At 52.6% G+C, this 23,736-nt stretch overlaps 1 protein-coding gene across 8 annotated transcripts in view; it reads right to left on the bottom strand.

Annotated features, from left to right (window-relative positions):
- Positions 1-4,534: 4,534 nt before the first annotated feature.
- The window catches only part of Gdpd5 (glycerophosphodiester phosphodiesterase domain containing 5), a 77,969-nt gene continuing 58,767 nt past the window's right edge, over positions 4,535-23,736 (bottom strand). For 5 of the 8 annotated variants that reach the window (XM_075952395.1, XM_075952398.1, XM_075952397.1 and 2 more), the window contains 12 exons: positions 18,154-18,252; positions 17,788-17,881; positions 17,293-17,438; positions 13,609-13,691; positions 12,176-12,326; positions 11,346-11,564; positions 10,721-10,878; positions 10,311-10,458; positions 8,869-8,951; positions 8,364-8,378; positions 6,519-6,631; positions 4,535-5,506 (listed from right to left, as the gene is read on the bottom strand). In XM_075952395.1, the coding sequence (XP_075808510.1) occupies positions 5,358-5,506; positions 6,519-6,631; positions 8,364-8,378; positions 8,869-8,951; positions 10,311-10,458; positions 10,721-10,878; positions 11,346-11,564; positions 12,176-12,326; positions 13,609-13,691; positions 17,293-17,438; positions 17,788-17,881; positions 18,154-18,252 (1,458 nt within the window). In that variant the 3' untranslated portion in view covers positions 4,535-5,357. The remainder of the gene's footprint in view (positions 5,507-6,518; positions 6,632-8,363; positions 8,379-8,868; positions 8,952-10,310; positions 10,459-10,720; positions 10,879-11,345; positions 11,565-12,175; positions 12,327-13,608; positions 13,692-17,292; positions 17,439-17,787; positions 17,882-18,153; positions 18,253-23,736) is intronic. The other 3 variants (XM_075952400.1, XM_075952402.1, XM_075952401.1) reach the window with 1 other exon arrangement.

Below are 23,736 nucleotides of genomic sequence, written 5' to 3'. Positions count from 1 at the left end.
CGGTGTTTAGGGATTCCACCTGGGATTGAGTAGTGTCACGTGACTACCAATAACAACAGGAAAACCACTCTCAACTTCTGAAGGGGGATCTCAGGGAGGTTCCTGGAACTTGGACAAAATGTCTGTAGGAAGGATCTGGTTACACGAGCTGTAGTCTCTGGTAAAGGGATTCAAGCTACTCTAGACACCTGTGTGTGCGTGTGTGTGTGTGTGTTCCTCACACAAGGCCACTAGATTAAATTAAACTAGATTAAACTAGAGTTTTTATAGCGGTTTTGTGTGTGTGTGTGTGTGTGTGTGTGTGTGTGCCAACAGTCGTAACTCCTACCTTTCTGGAGCTCAGAGCTTGGGCAGGGGTTTTTGGAGAGGACTGGGGAATTGGAGGAGCTCAGAAAGGACAGTCAAAACATTTAAGAAGGGGATTCCCGAGGTGAGTAGATTAGTTGAGCAAAAACAGGGGAATGAGAGAAGTTTCCAGAGGAAAGATCCAGGCCCCAGGCACATGGGGTTCTCATCCTCCGTTAGTCTGGTGTTATCCGGCCTGGGCAAGCCACCAGCGCCATCGGAAACATACTAACGCCTAGCCAGAGAATGGTAGCTGTCGGGCGGGATGTATGGATGTGCTGGGATTGTAGTAAGCCTCGATCAGCACTTCCTCGTGCAGGAGGGTGTGTGTGAGTGGCCTTCAAGGCTCTGGGAAAAGCCTGTCCTTACCCGCACCCTTTTAAGAGTTTGCTGTGGGGAAACGGTCACATACAAGGAGCCTGCCCTTCAGAGGTAAGCTGGGGGGTGGGGGTGGGGGGCGGAGAAGGGGTGTTTGTCCACAGATTGCACTGTTCACCCTGGTTAGGACTTAGTCCTTAAGAACTGGCAGCTAACGCTTGACATGGCCGGAAGACAGGCAGTGCTCTCCTTCCCGTGGGAACTTACTCCCAGGCTCAGCTCAGCCGGTGCGTGTTCGTGTGTGTGTGTGTGTGTGTGTGTGTGTGTGTGTGTGTATGAGCGCGCGCGTGTCCATTCTCCCATCTACTGCTCCAGGGCAGATCAGCCTGGCTTTCACAGCGTCTGCGGGATCATGCTGAGTAGTGGACCCACCGCCTCGGCCTCACGCAAAATAAGCTCCTGATGGACAAGGACTGTTGCCCGGGTAGAGGCGACCAGCCCAAGCCCACCGGGCACCAGGCTGCTAATTCTAGCCCCTTCGCAGGACTTGCCAGGGTAGGGGGCGTGTCCTCAAGGAACAAGCCGGGATCCAGTGAGACAGGTCATCGGTCGGAGTACAGTAGAGCTGTCCTTAGCTAGCTTAGGACCCAGCTACCCTCTAGGCGGAGACTCGAGAAGGCATGTCTCAGGAGAACAGTCCCCACCCCCCCCGCTATTATTGTGATGGTCCTTAAGTTCACCTCCTAAGAACTTTGCCAATACTTATTGCCACCTACTGCCCTAGGCTCAGGGAACTACGGGCACACGGTGATGGGAGACTCCGTTTCCAACTTGAAGTCCCACTGTCCGGGGGCCCAAGGACACTTGGGAAGGTAGGGATTCCCACGTGGGGCTCCGTCAGCATTCTCCCATCTCAGAATCTAAGCAAGCTCATGGGCGGACTGAGATACAGTCAGTGGAAACCGGCTCGGTACTCCACTCTCCTGCTAACCCCGCCCCGCACGCCTTGGAGGGACGCTGCTTCCGAAACCCTGTCCCAGGTACTTGGTACTTACCTGGCCACGCCCTCTTCCGCAACTGCTGTTCTTGCAGATTCTAGCAGCTCCAGCCCAGTGCCTGCCGCTTGCTGCCTCGCCTGCTTGCCTGCTAGCAGCCTGAGCTGATTTTACTCTGGCTTTGCCTAGACTCCCACTTGGGCTCAGCTGCGGGAGGACAAAGGGACTGGACGCCAGGAGGGGGAGGGGAGGAGAGGGAGCCGGTAGGAATGGGCACTGGGCTTTTGTTCCGCTCTTGGACCAGTCTTGGGAGGGAGCTGTATGGATGAGCATGAAGTTGATTGTGTGTGCGATGCTGGGCAGTGGTGTTTCGAGGGCTGGGGGTGACAGGCATATGGTATACATATGGGGTGTCTGCTTCAGGTTGATGGGGTGGTTGTCAGCATGTAGGTGTTCTAGAAACCATATGTGTGTACGTTCACGGAACACAGTGACTGTGAAGTCCTGGGGTGCTTGGGCTATGTGGACATGTGAGTGACTACATGGCTTTGGATGCCACCAGGAATGTGGCTGTCACAGCTATGGATCCAGGTTTCCCTCCTGCCTCTTTGTGACCACTACATGTATGATCCCTGCTCAGCACAGCTGACATTGTAAGCTTTTGCATAACCCATGTGTCTGTGACTGTTCATTTGCATGTCAGAGACTTGTGTGTGTGAGATTATTATCATATGTGTGGACCTATGCTCATGCGTATGTGGCAAGGACCTCTCTCTGCTCTGTGTGTTGCATGTGGTCCTGTGACTGGAGGCGTGTGGGTCCAGTGAGATGGCTCAGTGGGTAACAGCACCACATGGTGGAAGGAGAGAACTTACTCACACATGCAATAGCACACAGGGGCCCACACAGTACACACATTCACATATACAAAATCAAAACATAATCTAAGCCAGGTGGTGGTGGCACATGCCTTTAATCCCAGCACTCGGGAGGTAGATGCTAGGCGGATCTCTGTGCGTTCGAAGCCAGCCTGGTCTATAAGAGCTAGTTCCAGGACAGGCTCCAAAGCTACAGAGAAACGCTGTCTCAAAAAACCATGTGTGTGTGTGTAATTTTGCCACTGTTATGACCCATAATGTAAATGTCTGTGTTTTTTGACGGTCTTAGGCAACCCCCGTGAAAGAGTCGTTTGACCATCAAAGGGGTTCGGACCTACAGATTGAGAACCACTGGCCTCGTGCAAGATGGAGCAGGGGTCCAATCTCCCTTCTTCCCTTCAGGACGCATTCAAGGCCATGCAGATTCAGTGGGAGCCTCAAGAACTACAGACCTTCCCTGTCTCTACCCTGACCTTCCCCACAGAGGGCAGAAGGCAGAGCCCCGGAAACTGTGAGGTGGGAGGGGACAGAAGGCAGAGCCCCAGAAACTGTGAGGTGGGAGGGGACAGAAGGCAGAGCCCCAGAAACTGTGAGGTGGGAGAGGACATGGACACCAGTGTTCCCAGTACTGTGTTGACTTCCAGCTCAGGTACCCTTTCTCATGCTAAGCAGGGGATGTGAGCCTGCTTCAGCCAGACCCACAGTCAAACCTCACCAAGGCAAGACATCTGCACTCAGGGCTTGTTCTGCAGGTCCAGGAGCTCAGATGCCTCCATGTCACCTTGAAGAACTTGCTAACCCTGCTCTACAGCCTGTCTCAGATCCAGGACCTCCTGCTGTGACATTCCTAGCTGGTTACAAAAGGTGCAGAAGGCTGACGTGAGGGCCTGTCATCCCAGGCTGGACGTGAGCTCCTGCTCTCCTAGGCTGGAAGTGAGGTCATACCCTCCCAGGCTGGACTTGAGGGCCTGTCATCCCAGGCTGAACATGAGGTCATGCCCTCCCAGGCTGGACGTGAGGTTCTGTTCTCCCAGGCTGGACGTGAGGTCATGCCCTTGCAGACTGGACGTGAGGTCATGCCCTTGCAGACTGGACGTGAGGGCCTGTCCTCCCAGGCTGGACATGAGGGCATGCCCTCTCATTTTCTCACTCTCAGCAGAGTTGGAGTTTTTTGATTTTGTTTTTGAGCCAGGTATGGTAGCACACACGTTTAACCCCAGCACTAGGGAGTCAGAAGTAGGGAGATATCGGTTCAATGCTAGCCTGGTCTACATAGTGAATTCCAGGACAGCCAGGACTATGTAGAGAGACCCTGCCTCAAAAAATACATTATTTTATGTATATGGGTGTTTCACCTGTGTGTATGTCTGTTCTGTGTGGTGGAAGCCAGTCAGACAGCTAGGAGCCACCATGTGGGTGTTGGGTATTGAAACCTGGTCCTCTGGAGGATTAGCCAATACTCTTAACTATTGAGCCATCTCTTCAGTCCACTGGAGTTTATTTTTTCAGAAAGACATCTTGGGGGCTGGAGAGATGGATCAATAAAGTTAAGAGCACTGGCTGCTCCTCTAGCGGACCCAAGTTTGGTTCTCAGCACCCAGGAGATCCAATACACTCTTCTGGACTCTGAGAGTACCCACACATACATACAAATAAATATTTTTTAAAATTTAAAAAGATAGTTTTAAAGGCATGTGCTACCATACCCTGGCAAGACATTTTAAGCACGAGTTAAGTAAGGGTGTGGATATTCTCAGAGTAGCCCTGGCTTTGCTTGTTCAAAGCTATGTGACCTTGGATGATCTCTTTGCTATACTGCCCCCACGGAGGGGGGGCATTCATTGGTTTTGTAATCCAGGGATGCTGAAGCTCCAGCATCACGACTGACCAAGGGAAGAGCTTGGATATTCAGTCATCTTCATTTCCATCTCTGAAATGGCTCTTCCTCAAATCCAGGGGCCAGCACCCAAACCCAAATCTGACAATTCAGAGACAACACACATTAAGACGGCAGCTTTAATTGTCCTGGCCCATAGGTTCCCTCTCCTGTAGGCATTTCTGGCCAGACGTCCATGCTTGACAGAGCTCACAGCGCTTTGCCCGGGTGGCCCATTGCCCTGCAGACACTGCTGTGGGAACCTGAGGTCATATCAGTCTGTTGACCATGTGGTCTTCAAGGCTTCTTCTGACCCAGAGGGCCTGTTGGACAATTGGGTGTGAGGCAGAACAACCCCGAACCTGTGATTCTGGACATCTCTAGCTACTTCTCGGGGACTCAGAGGCCAGTGGTGGAGCGAAGCTGGTTGGGAGGAACATGTCTCCACCATAGCCACTGGTGTTCCTCCTGAGATGAACTTCCTTGTGCTTTGAGATGGGTGCAGAGAGTAGAGCTGCCAGGCAGGGGTGAAGCCCAGCCCACATCCTCAAAGGCAGGATGAGAACAGAGTCTCTCATCTCACAGCATGGACAGATAAATAGACAGGAGTGGTACCAGGGACGCAGCCACACCCTCCACTTCCACGGGGCACACGGCAAACCTTCCAGGCTGGGAGGCCAAGGATGGCTGTGAGATGGACCAGGAGACTAGGACCACGCTTCCCGGATGAAAAGCCCCAGGCCTGCAGGGGCATCTGAGAGGCTAGAGTCCTGGCCCACCTGGGCCTCAGTGGAGAGGTCATGCCCCAAGAGAGGCTGGAACTGACAAAGGAGCTTGGGGCATTCAAGTAGGCTGCAGAACCAGCTCCCCCCGCAGGCGCAGTTACTGTCAGCGCCTCTCTTCTAGATGCTACCTTAGGTACACGTCAGGCAGACAGATCTTCAGCTAATGACCACCCCGGTCTGTGAGGGTCTTGGCACGGCTGCCACCGCCGCGAGGGCCCACGGGAGTGGCTGTGCTGTTGGCATAGGTGTCATAACTGCTGTCTGAGCACACGGAGAGCTCATCAGAGACCTCTACACCATCACTGATCTCTGTTGGACCAGAAGAGACAGGGTGTGAGTAGGGAGATGGGCTCTGAGGACAGGGAGACAGGAGGGGAGGGAGGCGCGATGAGGCAGATGTAATTACTGGATCCAGTTAGCCATGAACCCATGGGCACTGAGCCTGCATTTAGGGGCCCCCTGGGTCCCTCCTGGGCCCTTAGTCCTCTGGTCCCTGGAACATCCTGCTGCAGTAAACCATGGCAACCTTAGGTGCTTTGTTACCCAGTGCTAACTTTCAGGCATTTGCACACACACACACACGCACACGGCATATGCACACACACAAGCATTTGCACACACAGGCTTCTCTCTGTTCAGTGACTTCCCTTCCTAGTGATCCCTCTTTTTCCTAACATCTGTCTCCCCATCTCTGGTATGTCGATCTAATAGATACCTCCTTGATTCCCCAGGCTGGACTGGGGCCTCCTGTTTCACGCCAGCCTGGTTCATCCAGCCCCTATCATAGTCTGCAAGGGCAGGGGCCTCTCCTTGTCCAATAGACTGTCTGTAGTCCTGTTCTACACTAGCTGCTTTTGCTTTGTTTTGAGACAGGGCCTCAGGCAACTCAGCTCACCCTTTCTTGTCTCTGATCATTCCACAGGCTCCTCCAGCCATCCTCACATCCCAGTTACGTCACCACCCCAAACCTTCCTTGCTACCCCACGGAGCTCTGGGCACACTTCCTGCCTTGGCTCTTCACCCAAGAGGTACAGTGATACCCAGTTTTGCACGTTTTTACAGCTGCCTTCATCATGGGAAGAGCAGCAGGGACTGGCAGCAGGGGACAGAACACAGCTGTCACTTATAGATGTCACATGTGAACTAAGGAGAAATGTAGGACCTTCAAACAGCCTATCACCGAGCCCCTGGATCTGGGGTTGTCTGACGTGTTTCTGTCCCTCAGTGCGTGTGTGGGTGTGAGCCTGAAAAGAGGCTATGTCCACCTGTCCTTCTGTGTTACACGTGAACTGTCTAATCCAGGGCCCATGCAGGCTGTCACCTGAGAAGATGAGCTTCTCTTTCATGATGCTGACATCCCGGCTGGTCCGACGTACGGCAGCGCTCAGCATGATCTGCTCTGGGTTATAACTCCGGATGCCACCCAGGCGCCACCTGCGGAGACGGCCCCGTGGGCATCAGGTCCCTCCCCAGGCTCCCTGGAGCAGACACCCTGCCCACTTCCATAGCAAGAGACCCACAGCACAAATGGGGAAACTGAGGCCCAGAGAGGGGCAGTCAACTGACGCCCAGCCAGGGTTTTCCTGCCCTTCTTTCTCCTCTCACTTATCAGCAATCTTGGCCCAGGCAGTTTTATTAGTTATGCCCCGGCTTTCTTTGGGTGGGACAGTTGCGGGGTGGGGTGAGCTCAGCAGATGTGACTGAAACCCACTTTTATGAACACACCAGCCTCAGGAAACCTCAGCAGAGGCTTCCTGTAAACCCACCAAATGCAATGGGCTGAGAAAAGCCAGAAGGAGCCAAAGAGGACACTGAAGCGAGGTTTTGTTTAGGATTGGTCCTCACAGGTTCCCAGACAAGGATGTCAGAGGAACTTGGTATGGAATTATCCAACTAGAAATAAGAGCCCCCGACTCCCCAGGAGACGGAACCTTGACGGGTGGTTGGGGGCAGTGAAGAGTCCATATGAAACTCACTGTGGGTTTCTAGACAGGGCTAGCACAGCAGAAATGGACAGACAGGGTGGCAGGACCGGGCAGACGAAGGTTGGGGAGCAAGAGGCAGGAGGGGAAGGCACTGTGCCTTGGCTGGGCCGGCTGCCTTGCCAATCCTTGTGGGCAGTGCTTGTTCCTCAGGCTTCTTGTCAGGCCCCCAGTGCCAGCCTCAACGCCTGGTAGGTTGTAGTGTTGGATGAGTGTTTGTTGAATCAATGAATGAAAGAATGAGGCCCGTAGAGAAACGATCTTCCTTCCCCCTGCTTCACCTCCCAGGCTCCCTCTTCTCGCTCTGGCTATCCCTGACCTCAGGAGACAATAACTCTGGGGCTCAGTACCACACCAGGCAATGCATGTGGATTTAGCAGGTGGGAAGAAGAGGTACGAGCTAAACTTCCTTTCAAGGGTTCAGTCTCATAGCCAGGTTCCAGCTTCTCCTGCATCCCAGCCTAGAAGCTGTTCAGCAGAGCTACCTGACCCAACACAGGTCCTAAGACACCTGACCATCCCTAACACCTAGGTCTCATCGTAGAAATTAATGTTAGAACCCACTGGGAAGAGGATCAGGCCAGGGTCTCTACAGCCAGGCACATCCAGGACAGGAAAGCAACTTGGTGGGGGGGTCTCCCTGGGGGAAAGGAGTGAGGGTGTGGGCCATAGACAGTGGAAAAGAGAAGGTGATGCAGAGAAATGGGGTGAGCCACTGGAAAGGAAGTCCAAGAGGCAAAAGCCAATGGAGCCAGACAGAAACAAAAATGGGGCTTTGCACAGGGCAGGTGGCAAAGGACCCCCTGAGTGCTGGACTTGGGGATGTGAGGACCCTCTCTCCCCAGAGGAGACACTCGGGTGCTGAGGGAAGCTGGGTCAGCACCTACCAAGGAAACACTGGTCCCCACCCTCAGCAGGGACCAAAAAGTACAGCACGGGAAGAATAAATCCCAGCACGCAGGAGGCTGAGGCAGGAGGAACACCAGTCAGAGGACTTGGCTTACATAGTGAGGCTCATCTCAAAGGGGAAAAGGAACCGGAAAGGAGAGAGCAGAAAGGAGGCGGGTGGGGGCATGGAAAAGGGCCAGTGCTTCAGGCACAACAGCAGCTTTTCAGACAGACCTGGAAAGGGAGTGGCCAGAAATGGGGGGAAGAGGAGCAGGAGGGGAACACACCAGAATTACCTGATCAAGTGATAGCTGTGAGATTGCCAGAGTGCAGCAGAGAGGGGGAGGGGAGAGAGGAGGGACATGCGCCATCAGAGCAGGGTGGGACAGAGAGAGAACGTCAGTCAAGAGCCAACCCCAGCCCCTTGGTGCCTGGTTGCCTAGGGCGCCAGGCTGGCCCAACATCGTCCCCTCCCCCACAACCCATTCCACCCATGGCAATCACATGCCAGCTGTCTTAGGGATATGGGGGGTTCCAGCCGGCTGAATAGCTCTCGGTCCTCCTAGGTTCGAACCCATGTCCTGGCTGACAGCGGGCAGACCGGCCACGGAGGGAGCAGCGTCCACCAGATACCACACAGCAGATACCACAGAGCAGATACCACACAGCAGATAGGGGAAAGGTTTGGCTCTGAGCCCCTGAGCTGGGTGCTCATCCTATAAGCCATCCAGCTCGTGCTGAGGGCGGGGCCTGGGCCCCGTTGAGGATAGGCTGGGTATGGACATGTTGGGGTCTACTCACTTCTGGAGCACAAAGATGCCAACGATGAGGCTGAAGGAGATCAGGTCGGCAGTGACCCACATGAGGCAGTACTCGTCTGGGGGCTGTGGAGAGAGGACCCAAGACCAGCCTCCAGTCAGAGCTCATCTAGACCATGGGAGGAGGGGCAGGGGAGGAGCTTGAGGCTCCTCAATATTTTATTTTGTAAGTGTGGACTCTGGGCATGTTGTTCTACATGTGTATGTGTGTGTGTATTCAGGGTATAAGAGGTGTGTTGAGTCTCGAGTGTGTGTAAGCTTACAGGAGCTCAAAGCAAGAGCCGAATGATTAAAAAAAAAGAAACAAAACCAATGGTTCCTTTATTTGCAGGTAAGGTGTCATGTGCCTGGCAGTGGAGCTATAACCTTACAAATAGGTAAGGGGCACCTGTGTGGGGTAGGAGGACGTTGATCACAGGGCCTGGAGAAAACAAAGGCCCCTGTGTGTCCCCTCAGCACCCTCAGCCTCAGACAGATGAGGGGCACTTTCCTTTTTCTTTTTAGAGACAGGGTTTCTCTGTAGCTTTGGAGCCTGTCCTGGAGCTAACTCTTGTAGACCAGGCTGGCTTCGAACTCACAGAGATCCGCCTGCCTCTGCCTCCCGAGTGCTGGGATTAAAGGTGTGTGTCACCACCGCCCGGCTGAGGGGCACTTTTTGAAGTCCATCAACTCCATGGGGCCTGAAATCTCCAACACGCACACTTCCACAACCTGCCTGTGTGCTATTTCATGTCACCTTAGAGTGTTGGAGGTATTTAAGTACCATGGACAGGTAAGAACTGCAAAGTGGGCTCTTTCCGGCTTGGCAGGGGTCCCGATGAGTCAATTAGTCTAAAGCCCATAGCCCAGGCCTCCATAGCTTCCTGTCCATGACTGAGGCCCTCTTCAGGCCTTGCCCACACCTCTTTTTACCACCTGTAACCTAGCTCTGACTCACCAACACTACAGTCCTCTTAGCTATGAAGCCCTTTCTCTCCCCTTCTTTGCATCCTCAGGGACAGGGCAGGGGAGCTTCTGCCTCGCTCCTGGGGTTATCTCTGGGCCAGGGACGGGAGCTCAACTGGCCTCAGGAGCTCCATGACTGACCCCCACATACTTCTCATGGTCCTTTGAGTAGACCCGGCCTGTCCACAGCCTCTTTGTAGAACAACTTCCCTTTAGAACCAAATCTAACAAGCAGCCCATGACTCAGGGAGATGTCAACTTCTTGAGTGTTGGTTGCTGGGCAATGTGATCTTCCCATGGGTCAGGCCCAGGGTCCCCAGCCTTCAATGCAGACCTCAGAGGTTGTGACAATTCCATTCTGCTTTAGCCTATAGCTGCCCTCTCACCCCGACATACCATGAATGCCACCATCCCAGGGGGAGAACCCTTGCAGTGACAGATAGCCCTAGGTGCCCTCAGGCCCCACAATCTCCAACTCACCATGATCCAGAGTGGAGAAGGCACCCGAGAAAGGGTATGGGTGTTGTCAGAAGTGACAGATGGAACCCCGGCACACCACAGCAGGGAGAAGAGCCACGGTGCGTTGACGGTGTAGAGGTTCACACTCAGATTCCAGGATGCATAGTCCCTGGGCACGGGGGCAGAGGCTGGTCAGCTGCCTTGCTGCCTGAGCTGGGAGAGCACCCCTAACAGACTGTCCCCCTCACGGTCACCCAGGAGGATGAGGTGTCTGTGTCCATGCTCACAGGACACAGTCTGCCCAGTACTTCCCATCTCACGTCTGAACCCTGTGTGTTCTACCCTGTGCCCACATGTGCTAGGTGGAGGATCAAACTGGGGGATACACAGTCCCTCCTCCAGGGGCACCTGGGGTGACGCAGGGCAGGCACCTGAGCTCCTGGTGGGACACCTGAGTGTAGCGAAGGTTCAGTTTCTGGATGTGACCTCTCCGTAGACTGGCGATGGCTTCTTTAGACCCGGATGTCTGCTGGAAGCCGGGAGCCATCTTCCGTACTAGAGGCCTCTGCCTGTTAGGCAGCCACATGACCTGCCGGTCGGAGACAGGGTGGTCAGGCCTCTCATTTCCAGACTTGGGGTGAGGGCCCTAGTCCTCCTAGATCCCTCAAGGGTCAAAGAGAGTCCTGTCTACAGTAACAGAGCCCACAGTGAACAACTCAATCAGCTTCCCCGGTCAAGACAAGATGAGCAACCTCACCCTCCACCCTGACCACAGTCAACAGCATCTAGAGAACTATGCGTCACAGAGGGACCTCAGGATCCCAAAGTGTCACGCCTCAGTGACTTGGGACAAATTCCACAGACGTAACAGGGAACCCACTCTCCTCTGAGCGATTGAAAGCACTTGTTGGGACTCTTTCCTGTCCCCAGAACAGACCAGTCAGGAAAACAAGGTGCACACAGCCCTATTTTACAAACAGGGAAGCTGAGGTTTGGAGAGGGGCAGGTAGGTCTATGGTGCAGGGGGCTAAGCCAGCGTCACGGACAGGGCTTCACCTGGTGCTGTGGGAATCCTGAATGCAACACGGCCTCCAGCGTGATGTTGAGGAAGCTGCCACGGTATGGGTGATCACGGGGTGGGTCTCGCAGGTTGAGCAGCAGTGTGGCATTTCCCTTGGCGAGTTCCAGGAGCTCTGCCAGGCTGCAGATGGACTGATTCTGGATCTCCCTGTGGTCTGAGGGTGATAGGGAGCTGGCTGTCCAGAAGGGGTCAGTCTGGCAGAGACAGGGACACACACGGCTGTCACCAGCCCTTTGGAGCTTTCAAACACCTTCCTGGCGATAGAGCATGGAGAACCAGGACGGCCAGTCACTGTTGGTATGTTGGAGATTGATGGCTGTCGCCCAGTAGGGGTCTGAGGAATGCCTAACCTTCTCAATGGTCCCACCTGCTTCCCATGAGAACCCTTGGCTTGGAGTCAGTCCAGTGTGGTCTTGAGTCCGTTATGTAGCCAAGGATGGCCTTGAACTCCTGATCATTTTTGCCTCCATTTCTAGTGCTGGGGTGACGCTACCCTACCAAGTTTATGAGCTGCTGATTGAATCCAGGGCTTGGTCCATGCTAGGCATGCACTCACCAACTGAGTTACACCCCTAGCCCTAGAGACAGGGCTTCAACAATTAAGGATCAGCATCCTTGAGAGGGGAAGCCAACAGAACCAGAAACCCCTTAACAAGCAGTGATAGTCACAGGGTCTGGATGCAAGAGCCCAGAGGGGATTGCCAGCTAGCCTAGCTAGGGTCATCTGAGCTGATGGCCATCTGCCTCCTTCTCTAGGAGCCTTCCATGTTTCCTACGCCTAGGCAAGGCCCAGGTACAGGCAGACCTTGAGGAACCACTGGCCAGCGTTGAGCCTCTGCAGAACAGTCCAGTTGAGCATGGCAGCAGGCCTCCGGGCCAGCTCTGGAAACACCTGCTCCACGTTGGTGGTCCGCCTCAGGGTGGTGTCATGCAGGAGAAAGGGCACACCATCCAGGCTGCAGGAGAGAGTCACTGTCACTACCCATGCAGGGTGCCCACCTGCCCCCAATTGCAGACCTCCCTTCTCCCTACCCTCAAAGGACACAGCCGTCCTGTTCCCCCATCAGCTACAGAGTCCTCGCCTTTGTGGGGACAGTACTGGACCAGTGGGAACCTCCAAAGGTTCAGGGACCAGTCCTTAGACTCTCTGTGAAGGTCGAGTGGGGAAGACAGTTGAGGGGAGGGCTGGGGAGAGTGGGCCTGTTCCTTTTAGCAGTGTTAGAAGGTAAGTACTGTCTCTCTTGATAATGGGGGAAACGGAGGCTAAGCAGGAAACACTTATCTCAAGGTCTGTGGCCACTAAGTGGTGAGACCTGGCCTCAAACCAAGCCCTCCCAGTGCTGTATCGATGACAGCGCCAGCACAGGTCCCCTTGACAAAGTTTATTACTTTCCTCATCCTCATCATCCCACTAGGGCTGGACACAGTTCACAGAATGCCATAGTGTGGGACAATATAGGGCACCATGCTTCCCGCTCCCCAAGGCATTGTATCAGTCCTGCCAGCGAGGTATGATGCGTACAATCTATGCTGTCCACTCTGGGAGTGGTGACCTCACATACATGGTGTAACTGTTTATTGTACACCTGTGTGTATTTGGTGGCCCTACCTTCTCCTCTCCTCGGGGGGTAAGGAGATAGGTTGGTGTGGGTTTCCCCGTCATTTAAACAAACACATACGTTGTTTCTATGGATGGAAATGTGCACATCACTTCTGCATGGGCTCTTTTTGCTTTGTTTTTTGAGACAGGGTTTCTCCACTTAGCTCTGGCTGTCCTGGAACTCGATGTACAGATCTACAGACCACACTGGCTTCGAACTCACAGAAATCCACCTGCCTCTGCCTCCCGAGTGCTGGGATTAAAGGTGTGGGTCACCACTGCCCGGCTTCTGTACGGTCTCATAGCCAGCATTACTGTCATTGTATTCTCTGTACCTTGCTTCACCTAGCCAAGTGTTTGCACTCTGCCTGGCAGAGAAACACAGATCTAATTCTTTTTCTAATGTGTCTATGGCAGGGCTCCAGGTCCCCACACCTAAACCTGACCTGGATAGGAGTTTGTTCTTTATATTCTGGAGTCTGGCACCAAACTCATTTGTTGCCAGACTGTTGTGGTTCACTCAAGCCTCTGCCCTCCCATCGCTAAGGCAGGGACAGGAGGTTTTACCCAGAGACCCAAATGCAGATGCTGTGGGAAGGGAAGGAGGGGTTGCCACTGTCCTTCTCCGCAATGCCAACCTGATGGTGACGTCAGCTTGCAGCCCATACAGCTTCTGCTCCAGGGCCTTCCGGAAGGACATCAGCGTGTGTTCTGGAGCCAGCTGGAGAGGAAATGGTGGTGAGGGCAGAGCTAGGGTCCCTAATGACCCCTCCCCAGCCAGTGGGTGGTCATGGCTGCTGGGAGGTCTGTTTCCCACCTGGCTCATTTGCTGTGGGAGTGGGAACCCTGGCACCCACACAGCTTTGTTAGGACATGTGTGCGTTCCAGGGGACCTGGGGACACAGGCAGCAGTGTGCTGAGCACGGACCATGTGAAACCCAGACACAGCGGTACTAGCAAGCAGTAACTCTGACCACGTTACCCTTGCTGCATCGCAGGCACTGAGCAAGACTCTGAAAGCAAATGGCCTTTTGCACAGGCCTGTGGCCCCGTGGCAGTCTCGGGCAGACAGAGACAGAGTGCCTAGTTCCTTCTGGATTAATCTCAGAGCCCAATCCTGGTAAAGATGCAGGGACGGGGGAAGGAGAAGAGATGGGGTTTCTGTGGTGTGAGGAGTTTCTTCATTCATTCAGGAATAATAATATTCTCTCCATCTATACACTGATACATAGACTAAAACCCAGACATGCTTGATGCCCAACTTAATAGCCTGCAACTCTAATCACCCAGATCAGTTCCAGATACCATACTGCATGACCCTGCCTTGCAACCTTCTGCCTTGCAACCTGCAATTCTCCCTCCTAAGGACCCACCCCGTCTTCTGCCTACTGGGGATGTGGGCTCACTGTTCTCTGAGGGCATTTAGCTGGGGAGTGAGATTTCAAGTCTTTTTCGAGTCCATGCTGAATAAATCGCCATGCCTCTTCCGACCCCTAGGGGTCAGCACCAAACCAGAGATTGAATTTAGACCGGGCAGATCTAAAGACTGGCAATCTTTTGAGAAGCCCACATGAACACACACTTCGTGAGCCTGGCCAGTCATTCACAGTGATATGAAGGGGGAGGGCACTGGCTGATAACTTCCTGTGTAGTTTGAAACAGGCAGTGAGGGGATGACTTGTGAACGTTCCTAACACAGTGTCGCCATGTATGAGGTAACAGACGAACCACTCTATTATGTGAGGATAAGACCCCGACCTGCAAATATGCACCATGATAATAAATAAAAATAAAAGCAAACACAAAAGACACCCCCCCCCCGCAACCAGGCATGGTGGCACACACCAGTAACCTCAGCACTCAGGAAGGTGAGACAGAGGTTTGTGAGTTCCAGGCTATTCTGGGCTGCACCCTGAGCGCCCGTCTCCAAAATGAAACAACAGACAAAATGAGCAAGCCACCACAAGGATGCAAGCAGCCAAATGCACAGCTTGGGAGGCTGTCTAGTGACAGCTCTGTCAACAGATAAATAGCAGAAAGGAGAAGGGGGTGTCACAGAGGAAGAGGCACCGAGGAGACATGTGTCAAGCAGATGGCTTGTGTGATGTCATCTAGAGCCTGATTTGAAGAAATCTGTACTACAAAAAGATATTTTGGGAGACAATAAAGGAAAAACTAAACTATGATATTAAGTCATGTTAAATAATTGCTAATCTGGAGTTGGAGAGATGGCTCTGAAGTTAAGAGCGCTGCGCCTCCTGACAGTTGCTCTTCCAGAGGACTTGGTTTCATTTCCAGCACCCACGTGGCAGATCACACACAATTCTGTCCAATCCCAGGGGATCCGACACCCTTTTCAGACAAAACAACCATACACATAAAAATGGAAATGCTTTAAAAATTATTAATTTGGTGGGGTGTTATAGCTATCATTATGCAAAAACAACCATACACATAAAAATGAAAATAAGTACTTTAAAAATTGCTAATTTGGTGGGGGTGTTTTCATTATGTAAATGTATACATGTGTGTGTATGTGTGTGCATGTGTGTGCATGCACACGCCAGTGTGTACATGTAGAAGTCACAGGACAGCTTTATAGAGTGAGCCCTCTTCTATCTTTATGTGGGTTCCAGGGGTTGAACTCAGATGCCAGGCTTTCACGACAACTGCTTTTCCAAACTGCAGAGCCATTCCGCCCCAGCCTGCTGTTTGTCTTTAAGTACTTATGTTCCAGGCATGGTGGCTTACACCTGTAATCCCAGCACTCGGGAGGCAGAGGCAGGGAAATTGGTAGTAGTTTAAACCCAGCTTGTCTCAAACAAGTAGATCAAACCAAAACAGAAAGTTCTTTTGTGTTGGAGATACACCCTAAAGCATATCTGGATGATCCTAGATCTGGATGATCTAGGGTTTGCCTCACTACAGCAGAAAAACAAAAAACAAAACCAGGAGACCAGAGAGGAAGGAACAGCACGCTGTCATAATGCATGGAAGGCGGTAATGGAGTCACCGTCACATGGTACAGCGTAGTACTTTTCCACTTGGTGTATATCTTAAGTTTCTTTTTGTACTGAGACTGCCTTGCTTCCCTTTCCCCTGTCCTGCAGGGGCTGGACCCACCTGGGAAGGTTGGGTTTTAACTTCTCTTCACAGTTAGCAATGGCCCAAACTGGGGCTCAAAGGGGCTGGTGACCCCCACAACACACAATTCCATCCAGTCCAAGGGGATCTGACACCCTTTTCAGGCAAAACAACAATTCACATAAAAATGAAAATAAGTACTTTAAAAACTGCTAATTTGATGGGGGTATTATAGTTATCTGAATCTCCGGTCAGATTCCATTGGCTGTCCCTAGGAGGTACCAGGCTCAGCGCCAGCATGGGGTTCAATGGGAGGGTCCAGATCAGAAGCACAGGCTCTGAGTGTTTCTAGGAAACAATGTCTGAACCACGGGAGGGCTTTTAGGTGGGGTTGCGGACCCAGCAGACAGGTTTTGTGGGGTGTGTGTGTGTGTGTGTGTGTGTGTGTACATGTGTACGCATGAGTGTGTAGTGGCCAGAGGTTGATGCTGGTATCTTCTTCTATTGCCCTCCACCTTATTATACACTGAGCTGGGGTCTCCTCCCTGAACCTAAAACTCACGTATTGAGCCCAGCTGCCTGGAGTCCTGACTCTACCCTGGAACGCTGAGATGGTGAAGCCATGCCTCTATTGCAAGCCCCAGGAACCACCATGACTCTGAATACTCTGTCTATCTCAATTCTCCTATGGGGCGCTTGGCACCTCAGTGGTGCGTCCGGGCACTGATCTGGACTTTGTCCCTTCCTCCCTCTTGAGTCAACTGTCTTCGCTTAAGTAGTTTAGAGCTGGGATCTTCTGCATCAGACCTGGCCTTAGCCCCAAGGTCACTTGCTTATAACTCTCCTGGGCTCCGTAGGCCAAGGGCTGGCAGTGTAGGGTGAGAGGCTAGGACCCTCTGGTGTCTCTAAGGCTTCTGATAAGCACTTGACTTTCCTTTCTCTTTTTTCTTTTTTTTTTTTTGAGATGGGGGTTTCTCTGGAGCTTTGGAGCCCATCATGGAAACTAGCTCTTGTAGACCAGGCTGGCACATTTGACTTTTCTAGCAGAAGCCTTTTGGGATCTCTTCGGGATCCATGCCCACTCAGGGTCTCAAGCCTTCTCCTTAGCCCTTCCCATACACTCTCGAGGGGGCATCATGCAGCCCTCTTGCTCTGTGATCACAGACATTGCATTCATTCCCCACAGGGTCCTCCCCTGCAATGGCTGCTGCCCAGTCCCACCCTTTGGGGGCACTCACCATGGGAGCGCCCCGATGGCCAATGAGGGCAGGCTTGGGACCCAGGTCCTTTTTCTCCATGATGCAGGGAGAAGAGATGGTGAGGGGGATCAGGTAGAGGGTGAAGACCACGGCAAAGAAGGTACAAAGGACGGTGACCTGAGAGGCTGCAGACACAGGCGGTGGGGACTTCCCGTGAGTCACCTGTGCAACCCTCACCAGCCCCAACCAGGCCTAGTTGGCCAGACTGGAATGCAGAACTTGAAGCTCTTGAGAGGAAGTGAACCCCACCTACGACGTATGCACACGTGTACCCACAGACATGGGGACCTGGTGGAGGAATCTGGAGCCACTTTTGGAGCGTCTATGAACCATATAGAGCTGGCCCCCGTGCTGAGCACAAAGGCCTCACCTCATGCCCAGGCCACCCAGGTAGCATCCCAGTAGGGACAACCTAAACAGGCCTTGGTGTTTGTGAAGGTCAGGATGGGGGGACCCTCTTCAGGGAATACTCACAGGACCGCTCCGCACGGGCAAACTGTCCTGCTACAATCCAGGAGAGGGCAGTGATGGCCATCAGGGCCCCTATGTGCAGGAACGGCGCTGTGCCCTGTGTGTGAGGAGAGGCAGGAGGGACCGGGGACTCAAAGACAGGTCCAGACTCTCAGGCCACCAGCATGCTGCTGACTGTCTCTCCCTACAAGACAGGCAATCCTGTCTCCATTTGTCGGCTGAGGGAGGACTCCGGGAATTCTGCTATGGGGAAATCCCTCCCTGCTTCTCGCTGAGCCTTGGTGTGGAGAAACAAGAAGTGAAGAAGGCGCTGCCCCTTGCAAGGGTCCTGGGGAAGCAACGTCCCTGTTCCTAACCCACCTCACTCACCTGCAGAGAGATCAGCAGCACCTCCCATTCGTCTTCCCACAGCTGGGCCACGGCTGACATGGCCACCACCGTGGAGGCCAGGATGACTACCAGCACCATCTGGAAAAGGGAGGTACCAGACGGGAGGGTCACGGCAGGAGTGAGGGAACTTGTGTTTAGGAGAGGAGAGGAGGAGAGGAGGAGAAAGAAAACAGAAGTGCCCACAGGCCAGTGATGGTGCACGCCTTTAATCCTAGCGCTCGGAAAGCAGAGGCAGGTGGATCTCTGAGTTCGAGATCAGCCTGGTCTACAGGAGTGCATTCTAGGACAGTCAGGGCTACATGGAGAAACCCTGTCTCAAAAAACCCAAAACCAAAACCAACAACAAAAACCAAAAGACGTCCACACGGAGCAAGGAAGAGGAAGGAAGGAGAGAGCCTAAGATGGGCTGAAGGCAGCAGGGGTAACGAGAGAAGAGTTGTGCAAGGAGGGGGCTGGGATCAGAGGAGGGGGCACCCCAGCAAGAGCAGATGCTAAAGCAGGGCTCTGCTCATGGTGTTGTCTGCTACACAGGCTGCCTGAGTCTCCTGCATCTGACTGTGTTCTTCTTGACACAAGATCTTAGGTAGCCTTGAACTCCTGATCCTCCTGCTGCCATTTCCCTAGGCTAGGATTGCAGGTTTGCACCACCACATTTATGCTTTGGTGGAGACTGAGCCCAGGGTCTTGTGCACGCCAGGTATGTGCAAACTGCCAACCGAGCTACATCCCCAGCCGGCTTCTAATATGTTCCACAGGAAGTGGGGTGCACAGCTGTCATGAGCACATCGAGGTACCTTCAGGGATAGATAGAGATCTGTGGTGACAGACAGCTCCCGAAACCCCACACTAAGCAAGACTAAGCTAGGGTTCCTTGCTTCTGTCCTCTCTGGAGCCCTGGAACTCTGTCTGTGGCCACAGGAGACAGCAGGAGCCTCTGATGAGCGTGTTATGAAGACATCTTATTACAATAGGGGCCGCCAGCGGAAGTTCTTGCAATAAAACTGATTCCCCATAATCCTGATACAATTAAAATTTCATCACTGTTTTTACAGCTGCTGATACATTACCCATCATGCTTGACAGCATAGTTGGACGTTCAGAGAGGGAATTTCCTCCCCATGGTGTCCTTCGGTCACAGGAAGGACATAGGCTCGCATCATGACCCATCCCAAACCTTGCCCAGGAGTACCTGGAGGCCTGGAGTAGACCTGAACTCAGCCTTGGTATTTCTGCTGTTTTTAGCTACGATAGCACAACAAGGAAACCCATTTATTTATTCATTCATTCATTCATTCATCCACTCATTCAATGCAAGTCTTGCCTGTGTGCTGAGACCCAAGAATCCAGCCCTGTTGATTGACCTCTTTTAAATTTATTTATTTATTATGTGTACAGCATTCCCTCCATGTATGCCTGCAAGCCAGAAGGGGGTGCCAGGTCTCATTATAGATGGCTGTGAGCCACCATGCGGTTGCTGGGAATTGAACTCAGGACCCCTGGAAGAGCAGTCAGTGCTCTTAACCACTGAGCCATCTCTCCAGCCCCTTGATTGACCTCTTGGCAGGTGCCTGGGGTCCCTACACCTGGGTCACACTCCTGGCTCGGTGGCATTGGAGGGTAACAATTTCCGGGAACTTCTCTGTGCTGGACGGGGACAGGGGAGCACTTGCCTCCCGGGGAGGAGTTGGGGACATAAATGAGGACATGCAAGCCAAGTACTTTGTACAGTAGCTACCACAAAGAGGAAATGCGTATTCGGTGTGAGTGCCACCACTCTGAGTAATTGTCACCGAAACGGGGTAACAGAGAGGAACAAAACGAAGTATCCGGGAAAGCGCCCGTCACGTACAGTAAGCAAGTAAGCACCCGAGAAACGCTGCTTGGCGCTATGACGACAAACACGGCGGCTGCGGCCGACATACAGGAAGTTCTCAAACGTGCCTTTCTAGGGAGCAGCTGGAAGGACAGAAGCTAGCTGCACGGAAGAAATGTCACATGCACCAGCTGCTGGAGAACAGCCTGAATGCAGTCAGTGCTGCCGGGTGTCCATGGGGCCCAGCAGGCACCAGCCCGGCTCAGCTACACCCATGGGCAGGCAGAGTCTGGGCTTCGGCCTGGGTGGTTGATAGAGCCCTCCGGGGAACCAGCCTTGGACTACGGCCCCCGGGGGTTGAGGAATTAGCATTAGCACCGCGGAGCAGAAGCAGCCAGTGCTCAGCATACACCACCACAGCTAGGGAAATGGAAGCTGTGACAACACCCACCAGAAAAGGCCTCTGAGACAGCTCTGGGTGGTGACTGGGCATGAAGGTCATCTCACAAAGCAGCTTCCCCCCCACACCCCATCTTGACTTCCCTCACCCTCCAGGCCCCTAAACTTCTCCTGGGGATCCCTCACAGGCCTGAGTTCTGGGCCACAGGACTCACTGGGTCAGATGCGCCCGTCCCCGCCCAATCCTAAATCCTTCTCCCCTCCCCTCTTGGGACTCAGGGGAAGCAGGGACTCTAAACACAGATCAGGATTAAAATGTCCCATAAAACTGTCATCTTCAAAGCAATATGACCTTGGCATAAAACTAGAGAAATAAATAAGAGCCAAGTTCAGAAAAAGTTCTGAATGCATTAAAGGAATGTAACAGCATCTCAGATTGGAGGCTAGGGGAGTGTTGTGCAGGGGAGACGGCTGGGGACACTGGGAAGCATCTCCAGGGAGCTTGACAAGATCACACTAGGCACCAAAATAACTTCCAAAAGATTAACAGACATTTAAATGTCAAAAAAGCAACGCTATATAATTACCCAGTGATATCATAGAAAGATCCCCATAACATCTCAGAGTGAGAAGGACCCTTCTAAGTCTGACCCAACACCCAAGGGGCATAAAAAGACATGACAGAGTCAAGTTTTTGCTATTGTTGTTGTTGGTGGGGTTTTTTTTTGTTTGTTTGTTTGGTTGGTTGGTTGACTGGTTGGTTTTGGTTTTACGAGACAGGGTTTCTCTGTGTAGCTCTGGAGCCTGCCCTAGAACTAACTCTGTAGGCCAGGCCGGCCTTGAACTCACAGAGATCCTCCTGCCTCTGCCTCTCGAGTGCTGGGATTAAAGATGTGCACCACCACTGCCTGGTTTGGTGTTTTGTTTTTTTAAATTTTCGAGACAGGGTTTCTTTTTTTCTTTTTTTTTAATATGTATTTATTTATTTATTATGTATACAAAGTTCTGTCTGTGTATATGCCTGCAGGCCAGAAGAGGGCACCAGACCTCATTACAGATGGTTGTGAGCCACCATGTGGTTGCTGAGAATTGAACTCAGGACCTTTGGAAGAGCAGGCAATGCTCTTAACCGCTGAGCCATCTCTCCAGCCCCCGAGACAGGGTTTCTCAGTAGCTTTTGGTTCCTGTCCTGGAACTAGCTCTTCTAGACCAGGCTGGCCTTGAACTCACAGAGATCCGCCTGCCTCTGCCTCCCGAGTGCTGGGATTAAAGGCGTGCACCACCACTGCCCGGCTTGTTTTTGCTTTTTGAGACAGATTTCTCTGTGTAACAGCCCTGACTGTCCTGGTACTCGCTCTATAGACCAGGCTGGCCTCAAACTCCCACAGATCCACCTGCCTCTGCCTCCCAAATTCTGGGATTAAAGGTGTGTACCTCCTCACCCAGCCAGATTCAAGTCTTTTTTTTTTTTAATTATAAAAAGAAATCCCCTGGCACAAATACCATAAACAAAGCCAAAAGATGAATGACAAACTGGGAAAAATCTAAATTATCTGTATTTCATCAGTCAAAGGGTCAATTCCTCGGATCTACAAGGAACTCTGTAAAAATTAGCAAGCAGATAAAACCCCAGTGACCCAGGTCTGTGAAACACCGAGTGTCACTGAGCAGAGGGGAAACACAGCCTGCAACCTTGCAGACAGACAATGGCCAAGGAATCGACCCACAGCTGTGGGTGAGGGGACCCCGCCGTCCCCTCGATGTACTCCCTACAGGGCATGGGTTGGCTCCGTGTGGCAAAGAGGGCATTGGCAAGATCAAGATTCTGAAAGTAGCCAGGCAGTGGTGGCGCACGCCTTTAATCCCAGCACTCGGGAGGCAGAGGCAGGAGGATCTCTGTGAGTTCGAAGCCAGCCTGGTCTACAGAGTTAGTTCTAAGAGGCTACCTAGTGAGATGCAGTCTCAAAATAACAACAAAAGAAAAGATAAAAAGGAAAATATATGATATTATTTTCTCACAGATCACAGCCCTGGGAAAAGATTGAAAACCACTGGGCGTTAACAGAAGCCGTAGAGGTCCCTAGAGAATGAGGGACAAGAACAAGTGTTAGGAATTGATGAGCGTGGCCTTCCTGCATCCGAGGGGCAAGGGTGAGGTGAACTGTGTGTAGGAGAGAACAGAGGCCACTGCAGAGATCGTGCAGCACTTAGAGCACCAACTGCCCTTGCCAAGGACCAGGGCTTACTTCCCAACACCCACAGGGCAGTTCACAACAGTCTGTAACTTCAGTTCCAGGGACTCTGACGCCCTCTTCTGGCCTCCGCAAGCACTGCATACATGTGGTATATAAACGCAGGCAAAACACCTGTGCTCATAAAATAAAAATCCATTTAAAGCAAAAGGGGCATCAGTGAAATGGCTCAGTGGTAAAGGTGCCTGTTGCCAAGGCTGATGACCTGGATTTGATCCCCAGGACCCACATGGTGGGAGAGAAGAACTGACTTCTAGAAGGTGTCCTTTGACCTCCACATATGTGCTGTGCACACACACACACACAGACGCACACACATACACTCACGCACATACACACACCCACGCACGCACACCCACGTACACACACACACATACACACACACCCTTAGAAACATGCACACACACGCACGCACACACACAAACATGCACACACACCCTTAGAAACATGCACACACACACATACAAACATGCACGCCCACGCACACACCCACACACCCACGCACACACACACAAACATGCACACACATGCACACACACGCAAGCACACCAGGGAGGGTAATTAAAATAAAAAGGGAGTGTATATAGGAAAATTTTCATTGAGCATGATTTTCTTCATGTCTGAATTATGGGTCACATAAAAAAATGAGTTAAGATAAAGCAAGCAGACAAAAATAATAAGGATTCCTCAAATATGTATGTAGAATTTCCAGGCCCTGGGAAATATCCAGAGTGTGGGAAACCAGTCCAGCCTGCATCAGCACTGTCTGACAGCTCCTTCTGCCTCAAGATCTCACAGGACAGGATGGCCAGAAGGGAAAGGGCCCAGAGCAGGATGCAGGTTAGCGGAGGGTCCCTGCACGGAGCCTCCAGATCTGCCCAGCTCTATAGAACTGCAGGTTTCTCTCCCTTAGGATCAAACACATGTGACTTGACCTGCTGGGAGCCAGGCAGAGCCTTAGGAGGTGACCACAGGGTGTGTGCCCCATCCAGGTGCCAGCTGGTACCCTCTTTCAAGTGCTAGCTATGTAGTTAAGAGAAGAAAGGGCCTCTGGCGGGGACGGGGAGGGGCACTGGCGGGGGCGGGGAGGGCGCTGAG

This window comes from Microtus pennsylvanicus, chromosome 18 (genome assembly GCF_037038515.1).
Source record: "Microtus pennsylvanicus isolate mMicPen1 chromosome 18, mMicPen1.hap1, whole genome shotgun sequence".
Lineage (NCBI taxonomy): Eukaryota > Metazoa > Chordata > Mammalia > Rodentia > Cricetidae > Microtus > Microtus pennsylvanicus.
Note: the sequence above shows the minus strand (reverse complement) of the source record. Positions and strands in the feature narration are given on the sequence as shown.